The 11,276-nt window shown below is 52.3% G+C and overlaps 1 protein-coding gene across 1 annotated transcript; it reads right to left on the reverse strand.

The window, feature by feature from the left end:
- Positions 1 to 5,654: 5,654 nt before the first annotated feature.
- RHBDD2 (rhomboid domain containing 2) lies at positions 5,655 to 10,796 on the reverse strand (the record flags this gene model as incomplete). The annotated part of the gene is made up of 4 exons (XM_082492967.1): positions 5,655 to 6,087; positions 8,295 to 8,445; positions 8,812 to 9,213; positions 10,649 to 10,796. The coding sequence occupies 4 exons, from the start codon at positions 10,794 to 10,796 to the stop codon at positions 5,655 to 5,657; spliced, it is 1,134 nt and encodes a 377-aa protein (XP_082349093.1).
- Positions 10,797 to 11,276: the final 480 nt, after the last annotated feature.

Raw genomic sequence — 11,276 nt, forward strand, 5'->3', positions numbered from 1 at the left:
CACTCGGGCACACGCGCGGGGGGGGGGGGGGGGGGGTTGACACGCCACCCACACGCTCCGCCCTCATCGCCCGCCAATGGGCTGCGAGTACGCCCGCTGGAGGAGATCCCCCCCTCTGCGGCGGCGCGGTTGGTACAACCCCACCGCGCCCGGCGTAGGGGGCGTCTTAAAGGGAGAGGGAGCGCTGGGGAGGGCGCTGGGGTCAAAGGTCAAGGTGGGGGTCAGGGCCCACGGAGGGACCCCGGGGGTGGATGCTGGCACCCAGCAGCAGGTCACCGCCACCCCCACCCCCCGGGGAACGAGGGGCTGCTCCACCCAGCCGGCTCACGACCACAGCAAGCAAACACTCCAAATTTAACCCAAAACCAGGCGATTGGGGTGTTTTGGGATGACCTTTCTGCAAACCGCCACCGGGGAGTTGCACAAGCAGCTCCAGAACTGTCCCCAGTGGTGCCAGCAGGAGAAGTTTCACAACCCGGACCCCCAGACCCCAGATCTGGTGGGCACAGAGGGAGCGGTGCTCTCCCCTCTCCTTTTATTTTGGGTGTTCTCTCTCCGTTTTATCCTGTGGAGTTGGGTCACGGCCCTGCTAAGCCCAGCCCGGAACACAGCTTGCCTCAACTCCCACAGAGCAGCCCCACGGCCCCCCTGCGTGGGGTCACCCCCGCTGGGCACATCGGAGGTCACGGTCCTGCGGCTACGGCTGCGTTGATGCCGGCTTCAGAGTCAATAAAACCCTCCGGGAAGGGGCAAATTCTGCACCGGCTGAGCCGGCAGGCACCCGAGGGGCCGGGAGGGGTGTGAGGAGGGGACACCGACCCGAAAAGCACTGGCTCTGGGGAAACGATGCCTGGGGCTGTGGGGACACCCCTTTTCATGACGGCATCCGAGCAGATGGCTCAGGGGTGCGGGGTCACCCGGGGCTGCACTGCCACCCGCATCGGCTCTGGGAGCCGGGAGGTCCCCGAGGTGACTCTGGTCAGTGACCGTACCCTGCGGGGTGAATGGCCGCGGGTTAAAGATCACAGCATTGGGGACATGCCTGCACCGGTCCGAGGGGCAGCAGAACAGAGCTGGCCCATGGTTTGGGGTCATCGGGCCCCTCAGGTGCCCTGAGCGGGGACAGGTGTTACGGCACAGCCTGTCCTGTTCTGTTCCCAGTGGGGATGGGGATGGCGACTGGCCCTCGTCACATCCAGCCCAAACCCCCCGGGCAGACGCGGAAGGCATGCCCGGCCAGCCCACTGGGACCTGTTGGGTTGGGGATTTGCCTCCATACATGCTTCTCCTTTTGGCCACGGAGCCTACACTGTACCGGCCAACAAGCTAGGACCCAGTGGGAGTGGGACAGCCACAGTGGTGGTGTTTGGCGGTGCCCTGGCCCAGCTAACCTGGTCCCCGATGCAGGATAACCCTCCCCATGCATCTGCTTTGCCACAAATGAACGAGTGACAGGAATGTGAATACAGACCTATTTTTCTTCTGACATCAGTGTCTCCTGCTGGGCCTCCCCACACTGCGGGACCCCTCCTTGCTCCCAGCTGGGGTGGTGATGTAGCTCAGAGTTGGTTCATGTGGTGGCCATGTACCCCCGACTCCTTCTATCTCGCACCATGGTGGGTGCAGAAGAGTGGAGGGGATGGAGCCGGGCTCTCCTGGAGCATCCATCCCGCAGCAGGACTGGGGTGTCACAGCAGGACCTGAGCGCGGGGGAACAGCCAGCTCAGCTCCTACTGCTTGTCCCCAGAACCTCTTCACTCTGCAGTGACCACCCCAGGAAAAAAAAAAAAGACAATCCAAAGGGCTTTCTGGAGTCACTGTGCACCCACCCTGCCTCCAGGGCAGAAGCAATCCTGCCCTTGAAAGAAGAGGCAGCTTTACAGGGAACGCACCAAGAAGCCCAAAAGAACAAACCTTCAGGGACAGCATGTTCCCCAGGGACAGCCATCCCAGGCTGAACCGGGGGTTTATTGATTATTTTTCCCCCTTTTTTTTTCCTCCTTTCACCTTTAGAAACTTTAATTCTCTGTCTCCCCTCCAAGGAAATGACCTGGTACTGCAACGCGCGATCAGTAATAGAATGGTTTAGGTTGGAAAGGACCTTGAAGATCACCCAGTTCCAATCCCCCCTGCCATAGGCAGGGACACCTCCCACCAGCCCAGGTTGCCCAAGGCCACGTCCAGCCTGGCCTTGAACACCTCTAGGGATGGGGCCTCAACAACCTCTCTGGGCAACCTGGGCCAGTGCCTCACCACCCTCACAGTGAAAAACTTCTTCCTAATGTTTAATCTGAACCTGCCCTCTTCCAGTTTAAAGCCATTCCCCCTCATCCTATCGCTACATGCCTTAGTAAAAAGTCCTTCCCCAGCTCTCCTGTAGGCTCCCTTTAGGTACTGGAAGGCCACAATAAGATCTCCCCAGAGCCTTCTCTTCTCCAGGCTGAACAGCCCCAACTCTTTTAGCCTCTCCTCATAGGTGAGGTGCCCCAGCCCTCAGATCATCCTTGTAGCTCTCCTCTGGACACGCTCCAGCAGGTCCATGTCGTTCTGTGTCCTACACAGAAACAGTAACGTTTCTGTGAGCTTAATTAGGCAAATGCCAAAGCCCAAGGAGCTGATGATTTTTGCCACCCTCTCTTTTCAGCCTTAGACATGTTTGCAAACGTCTCATCCCGACCTCTTCCCTCTCTCCCAGCAATTTCCTTTCCCTGGGCAATGAGTTCTGAGTTTGCCACCAGCCCTGGGGAACTGGAACAAGCTTAGACTCCACTGCTGGAGAAGCAGAAGGTCCTCAGCTGATTTATACAACAGCATTTCACTGTGAAACAGCTGCCCTCAGGAAAGGCAGGGAACAGACGTTGCTAGAAATCATCTTTATCTTTCCAAACTTCTGTCTGAAGGCTGCTGAACGCAGGAATGACAAATTTCAAGTGACAGGTAGGCACCGTGGCAGTCATGCAGCCCCGGGGACATGGTGGAACTCGTAGAGATCACAAAGACCAAGTGGTCTGCCAAGGTCACCAGGAAGCTCACAACAGAGTTGGGAGCAGAAAAAAAAAAGCCCCAAACTGTGGTTTTGTGCCCATCCTGTCATGTCCCATCCCCAGGGCTCACCCAAAAGGCTGTGGCAGTTGCCTTGTCCCAGCACGGAAAGGTTAATGGCTGGTACCTTCTCCCCCACATGTGGGCATGTCCCTCAGCTGCCAGGGCCAAGGGATCCACCTCACCTCCTGGAAGGAGGTTTGCTGTCTGTTCCCCGCAGCAGCCAGGCTTCGGGTTGTTCTCGCTGCTGGCAGTGACACTATGGTGACTCTTACAGGACAGGGCTTCCTTTACCACTGTAAAGCCGTGAAACTACTCTCTGGAAACACACCATCCCTTTGATGGCTCTGCAGGGAGACTGAATCTCTTACCAGATTAACTGATAAGAGTTGAAAAATAACCTGTTTCCAGCCCCATGTGCGTTTTCCGATGTGCATTACCACTCATACCCAGTGCGCATCCTTTGTCACCAGCCAGACATGCAGCCAGCACCCGTCAGACATCTGCAGCCTGCACCATAGTCCCCACCGCAGACCCCAGCGCACCCAGCCCACACCGCCTGGAGGGGCACGCTCCAGCTCCCCACTTGAAAGCAAACCCAGAGACGTAGTAGTTTGTCTTTCAGATTGTGTTTCAAGCTTACAATTTGAAGATATACAACATTTGTGATTGCTACCAGTCCTCATCACCCTTCTGCATGTTTCTGGAAAAACAGTGATAAAATTCGTAGGTTTACAGGTCAGGATGATCTCACAAGGAGGAAAATCAAGGCACTAATGAGAGCAGAGTATTAACATTTCAATGTTATCTCTAGCATTTCTTTCCGGGTATTAAAAACATGCTTTTCATTTCCAAACAAGCACCTTATCCTGTCATTGCTCCACACTAAACACGTAACAACGCAATTGCTGTCAGCATGAAAAACAGGACCATGAAATCAGGTCCATTTGTGATGCCATGGAGGAGTGAAATGATCAGGGATGAAACAGAGCTGGCGACCAACTCCAGGCTGGTTCTCAAATTGCTGCATCCTCCTGCAGAAAGCCCCTGCCCAGGGGTGCCCACCTTTGCGAGCAGAGCTTCTTACTAATGTGCACCTGAGGTCTAAGTCCCCAGCTGCGAGGCCGCCTGTAACTGTAGCAGACATCCCAGAAGGGGCTGCTGGAGAAGTACATGGCTGTACAGCAACACGGGGCTTCTTCACACACTGGAGAGGGGAAACAAGAAAGAGGCACGTACGTGCTTTGGAGCATGCAGCTGCCAATGCCGCATATGACCCCAGTTCACTGAGAGCATGGAAGAGCCCCGAAGCTATCATGGTTTCTGGGGAACAGGTTAGGCACTGCAAGAACATCTCCAAGAACAGTAATGGTACTTTGTGCTTTATGTAGCACCTTTTTTTTTTTTTTTTTTTCAGAGCACAACAAAACTCTAAGCAAAGAGTCAAGGGCAATAGTTGAGATCCTGGCTGTTTACAGACACAGAGACAGCGGATTCCTCCTGGGCACGGAACAGTAAAGCAGCTACACAGCTGGAAATAAAGCTTGAGTTCCACCAACTCAAACAAACTCCTCTGTTACCGCCACAGCACCAAACACTGCCTCCTGCTCTGAATCCCTTGCTGAAAACTCCCCTCTCCCACACACCTTTCCACCAGCTCCAAAGAAAACAGAGAGAGATTGTGCTAATATTGGTGGGGGAGACATCTAAAGCTGAGCAGTGTGAACAACCTCAATGGAATTGCTGCATTCTAGTTAATTCTTCAAACCCACTGTTAAGGTCCCTCCCATCTCCTTGTATCCACAATTGGCCAAAATCCCTTATTGAAGAGTCTTCCACTCCTTTGCATGCATCTGAGGTTGCCTTATCGACAAGCACTGGCAACACAGGCTGAGCTACTGCAGTGCTATCAGAAAATGAAGGCAACATGTTGAGGCATGCACAGACTGCAGCTAAGAAGGACCTTCAGCGCTTCAGAGATATCTTTTAGCGGGCAGAAAAGGGTGTTCTGTATTCTGTCCTCTTGCCTCAGTCCTGGTTTAACAAGCTCCCTTCAAGGCACACTCTTAGTGGACAAGTCACTAGTAGAACAGACATCTGTCCTTCTCCACTCAAACATTAAATTATAAACTAAGGCTTCTATGATTTCAACCTCTTCTGGGTCCTGGCTACAGCCCACCTGTAAACAAGATAGGAGGCTACGAGCCTCAGCATAAATGGGACATGCCCTTATTGCCGCAGCCCGGTTAAACTCCAGATTAGTCCAGTGTTTTGACAATTAGGTTCCTAGCTTGAGTCCGGGAGCTGATGCGCTGTAATTCAAGTGGCAGTATGGAAAAGCAGCTGCTAACTACAGCAATGAACAAAGACTCCAAAAGGTTGAGAAGCACACAGAGGTGCCCCCCAGCAATATCAAAAAGTAAAAAAGAAAAATATAAAGGAAATATAATTAAAGTAGATTGTGCAAGGGAGCAGGGGAATGGCCTACATTGGAGCTACAACCCATTCCACTAGTCACACCAGAGACAGCAAAGACACCAGCAACACACTGCTGCATGAGTGTCACACAATGGTCCTGCCACAGTATGAGAGTTCTGCTGCTTTCTGGAGGATCAGTACACCTGGACTCTTGAAAATTCAGCTGAAACAGGAGCCACTGTGGCTGCTGGATACCCTGATGTTTGCTGAACTCCAGCCAGGGGGCCCACGCCTGCAGGTGCCTGTGGATCAGTTGGGCACACGTGCTGCGGGGGAGAGAACCTGCCCAGCTGGGAGTACTGTCCAGGTGAGGCTCCAGGGTAGGTCTGCACGTAACACTCTCCAAAGGCACCTCTGGCTTGGTAGGGAGAAGAAGGGAAGCTGTGTCCTGCAGCATGGCTGGGCTGAGATCCCTCGTGTCCTGGAGCATGGCCACATCCAGGAACACAGCTGTGTTGAAACCCCTGGCTCTGAGCATTGGGGTTTTGCATCTGGAAAGCAGGAACAGCTGGAGGCGAAGAGCAGTAGTAGCTTTGGGTGGGGTAGGCACCCGGTGCAGGGTTAATCCTGGGCAGGAAGAAAATAGAAGGTTACACTGTGTTCAGAACTGGCATTGCCTAATTAGCACTGGAAGTGCCCTGGGGGTGATTTGCTCCAGACCAGTGCTCAGAAAGGTCACCGCAATCCATCAGAGAGATTCACTACAACAAGAGAAGCTCTTATTATAAGCAGCACTTGAGTAAAATAGGTTTACTGGTGTCCCAGGACAGATTTTCCCACTCCCAACCCACACCAGTTCCACACCCACTGAACGAGCGTGGTTCTTGGCCCCGCATTTCTGTGCAAGGAATACACAAGCCAAGCTGCAATGTGTTTTAAGATTTCCATACCCATCCTCCCTGCCTTCCACTGAATGCCACATCTGCTAAGTCATTAATCAGGAGAAGTCACAGCTGCCAAGTGTTATTTATCAAGAAGCCATAAAGGCCTTTGGTGTGAGTAAGAGCCTGGGGTATAGAGCAAAAAGGGAAGGAGGAGAGAGTTATGAATAAAATTAATCATTCAGGAGCAAGGTCTAGAAACTGCCTTTGCCAACAGAAGGCATGACTCATCCTGCTGAAGCGTACCGAGAGAGAGGCAATCTGCCTAGAAGCCAAAGCCTCTGGGACTTCAGGAGTACTGCTCAGCCCACGCACAACACTAACATGAGTGCTGAGAATCAAGACAATATTCACGAAGACCACGACAGCCGGATTCCCAGCAAGAATAAGAGACTGGCTCATGCTGGGGTTTTGGGGCTTGTTTGTTTTTTGTTTTGTTTTGTTTTGTTTTATTTTTAATGTGGGGTGGGGAGTTGGTTTTGGTTTTTGTTTTGTTTCATTTGTGGACACAAACATGATGTCGAAGCCTGGACCTCCTAGAAATGTCTCCCACCTGGTGACAAGTTGATGCCTGAAGTCTTATGAAAATTGGGAAAAAAAAAAACCAAACAAAAGCTAAGCCATCAGGAGCTCTTACTTGGGAATACGAATCAAAATAATAAAAATTAAGCCCCAGAAGCACATATAGAACTTGCGTCTAAGACACAGAGGCATGCAAATTTAGCAGCAGAAATGGAAACATCCTAGAAACACCTTCCCACGCCCTGCTTGATAGTCAAATGTTTATGTAAATACCTTTGAGTCAGAACAGTCTCTTTCTGTCATCTCACCTAAAGAAAGCAGGTTTAGACACAGAGCTGAGATGCTGTGCACAACAGCTATCAGCAGAAGCATTAGACTGATGCAGAGACAGGCTCAGCATGCAGCAAGACAGTCCCTCCTCCCAAAAGCAGCGCTGGCACAGAAGGAAGAGTGTAAAAACACAAATGCTGCTGGATCTGCCTGACCTCCCTGGCAAGCAGCCACGCATTTGAGTGCCCTAATGGATTGGGGGTACACTCCTGCTGCAGGCAAGTGTTTCTTTTAGGGTTTCCCCAAGGCTGAAGGCAGATGCAAACACTTGGGAATGCTTCCACTTCAAAGAACAGTTTACAGTGAGCTGATGGCTTAAACAATACATAGAATTTAACCCTTAATAGAAAACCATCCTTCCTCTGTGAAACTGAAATGACATCTTAGAACAGGGAAAAAATTGACCTACATTTCCAAGCTTTTTAGAATACAAGTGAGTTCTCATGGCTTGTAATATACACAAAATTAAAACCATTCCTGAATACCAGCCACAGGCCCCAAGGTTTATTTTCAGTAAAGCAATATTGTCTTGACACTGAAAACATGCATTCAAAGGTCTACATTGAACTTCGTGACACGTTCAATTTATAATGCTCCGCATCTACATAGATTTGGACACCACTCGATTCACAGCATTCCTGGGAGGCAAGGTGGGGCAAAGAAAGATAAAGATCACACCCCAGGGAGAAATACAGCCAGGAACAAACACCAGAAGTCCTAATGTTAGGGCAGAACTGCACAATTTAGCTTTCATGTCAGCCGAGCTGCAATACCTTTACATGTGTACACACTGCCCTTGCAGCAAATGAGAGGCCTTTCACCTCAATTTAGCTTTCACTAAAAGACCTGGTTGAGTTAATGTGTGACAATGTATTAGTCGCAGTAATGTCACAGTGTAACATCAATGGGTCAGGATGTTCCCTTTAACACCCACGATATGAACACAACAAGCACAATACAGCTTTTAAAGGTGATTTAATGCCTCCACTTATTACCTTCAAATTTCCCTACATCATAAGATACAGTAACTCCTGTACTTACTTGCTGCTTTCAAAGGCTCTTCTCTCTGCTAAGGACCCTGGGATGTATTTCAGCCCTGGTATCCTCTTTAGCAGCCTGAAAGGGAACACTCGGTCCAGCTTAGAGCCCACTGACTCCGGAAAATCCAAGCAGAAACAGTAGCCAAGACCATCTGAAGGCAGCAGCATGTTAAGGAGGACTGCAGACAAAACATATTAATTTCTAACACAGCCACACACAATCCCGCTCTGGCCATAAACCACTTTCCCTGGAGAATTCTCCCAGTTCTACGCAGCGCCACCTTTACAGACCATCACCCTTCTCAGCTCCATCTTCTCTATGTGCACTGAAGCCACAGGGGAAGCAGAAGCACAAGGTGAAAAATAAATGCAGAACTGGGTGTGGTGAGGACCAGCAAAGCCAGTGAGAGTTTAATACAGAGGAAGAGCCCAGGAAACCCTGTAAAGTCAGTGCATCTCAGCAACGAGAACCGCAGCACGTCCTCCCCCTTGTGAACCAGCGCACTTGGAAAGGATACATGCTTCCCCAGCTAGGAGCCCACACAGGTTACTCAAGAGAGAAGAGTGGGGGATAAACCATGCTACGCAGAGCATAAACCATGGCACCAGCACCACTGGAACTCTAACCCCAAAAAACATAGTACTCTTCATCCGCGAGCGGGTGGTGGAGACACCCAATGTAGCAAAAGCTACTGGCATGAATCCTTTGGCATCTTCCACCTCTGACACCCTCGAGACAATGGTCTCGAGTAAGAGGTACAGAAGGGCGGAGAGGACAGCAAACGCGATGGTGAGGAAGCAGTGCTTTGCAGTGCCAACGTTCTTCTCAAAGCTGCCGGCAAAATACCAGATAATAACGGCACCGCAGGTCAAGGATATCAGGTCTTCGTAGACAAAGATGTAGGTAATCAACCTGTGAACTGAGCACACCAGCACATTAGAAAGGCAGAAGCATCAATTAATTTGTTTTAAACCACTACAAGGACATCCTTGAGCAGAATGAGAGTGAGCCTACAGGATTAATTAATAGCTTTCATTTCTATCCTGGTGTAGAAGAGAAGGAACTTGAGGCCTTCAAACCCAGGCATAAATAACCAAATAAGAGTTAAAACAAGTGCTATCTTGGGTATGGCAGACATATGGATTGACTCTTGCTGCTTCCTGGGAAGCTGCCTGGAAAAAAGCAACAGTATCTGTAGTAAATTTCAGTCTTATGAAAAGAGAAGGCAAGAAACCTAAAAATGACTGTTATGGTAACTATGATTTTGCTCAAAAGATAAACACTTCTTAAACTGGTAGAAGGCTGATTTTTCTCACAAAAAAAAATGCCTGGAGGTTATCAGCTCTCAGAAGAGCTCCCAGGCCCTCTGGTTAGCCGTTCTCCTCAGCACTCAGTGAGGACTGAGGTAATTCTCCACCTTCCTCCTGTCAACCTCCATCCCGTAGCCAGCAAAATAGCAGTTGAGAGTATAATCCGGTGCAACCTGACTGCCCGCCTGGAGACATGCGAGAAGAAGGTGGAATTGACCCATCATCTCAGAGCACTGTGCTGCTAAAAGAAATCACTGCATGGGGGTGAGCAGGAGCATGGGAATTAACTGTGATAAAAATCATTCTAGGAATACCACAAGGACTGGGGAAAGCAAATCCCTCAAGCTCCTAGCAGCATACCCCCACTCTGCATAGAACCAAGGGCCAGAGATCAAAGAATGGTTTGGGTTGGAAATGACCTTGAATATCACCTTGTTCCAACCCTCCTGCCCTAGGCAGGGACACCTTCCACTACACCAAGTTGCTCAAAGCCCTGTCCAGCCTGGCCTTGAACACCCCCAGGGATGGGGCAGCCACAGCTTCCCCGGGCAACCTGTGCCAGGGTCTCACCACCCTCAGAGTAAAGAATTTCTTCCTGATATCTAATCTAAACCTCCCCCTTTTCAGACAGGGGCCGAGGGGGTAGCAGCTTGATATAGGGGTACTGAGATGGATGCCCAGCAGGCTCAGTGCAGGTGGGGGGAAGAGCCTAGAGAGGAGGGAGCAAGGGGCACAGTGCGGGTCACGGGGAAGGCCCAGAGAGGCCGGCCACGGAGAGAGCAGCAGGCTCGGTGACGGGCTTAAGGAAGCACCCACAAACGGGGACTGAGGATGGGGGGGAGGGACCACGGGGTTCAGAGCAGGACATGGGGAAGGCCCAAAGAAGGAAGCAAAGGCTCCGGGGGGAAATTTGGGGAAGGCCTAGAATTGGGGGACGGGACGGGACGGGACGGGACGGGACGGGACGGGACGGGACGGGACGGGACGGGACGGGACGGGCAAGGGGCCACCGGCTGCTCCGCCCCGGCGGCGGCCGCCGCTCACCTTCCCCCGCGCGGAGGGCGGCGGGCCGCAGGGAGGCGGCGGAGCGGGCGGCCGGCGCTCCCCACAGCAGCCCGGGCGCGGAGACGCCGAGCGACAGCAGCAGAGTGAGGGCGGCGGCAGCCGGCGGTCGCTGCCACCCCGCCGCCATGCTGCCTCGCCCCGCCCCGCTTCCGGCCGCCGCCGGAAGGCCTGGACCGTTGTCGTGGCAACGCGAGGCGCTGCGGCGCCCCCGTTACCATGGGGACAGGCGGGAGGTGTTTTGGGGGCTTTTTCCCTCTGCTGTTTAAATTTTTTTAATTATTTTTTTTTTTACATTTCCAGAAGGGAAGAATATCCCCGGGGAGAGGTGTGAGCTGTCACTGGACGCCCACCCCAGGCTGGGTTACTGCCGGCCCTCCCCCAGGATGCGGGAGGCCTAGCCAGCCCTGCCGAGCCTGGAAGGCCCTGTACACCCCCGTCCGCTCCCCGCTGCTGTGTCGCGGGGTTCGGCTGCTTGGAAGGGCCATGCATTTCCCTTCAGGTGGATGGATGGAGCTGGAGAGAACTGCCCACACCAGAGCCACGTCTGCCCACCCACGCTGGTGCGAATGGAGGGGTTGCCCAAAGACAGGCCTCCTCCATGGCAGTG

The sequence above is a fragment of the Vanellus vanellus genome, assembly GCF_965231255.1.
Source record: "Vanellus vanellus genome assembly, chromosome: 19".
Taxonomy (NCBI): Eukaryota; Metazoa; Chordata; class Aves; order Charadriiformes; family Charadriidae; genus Vanellus; species Vanellus vanellus.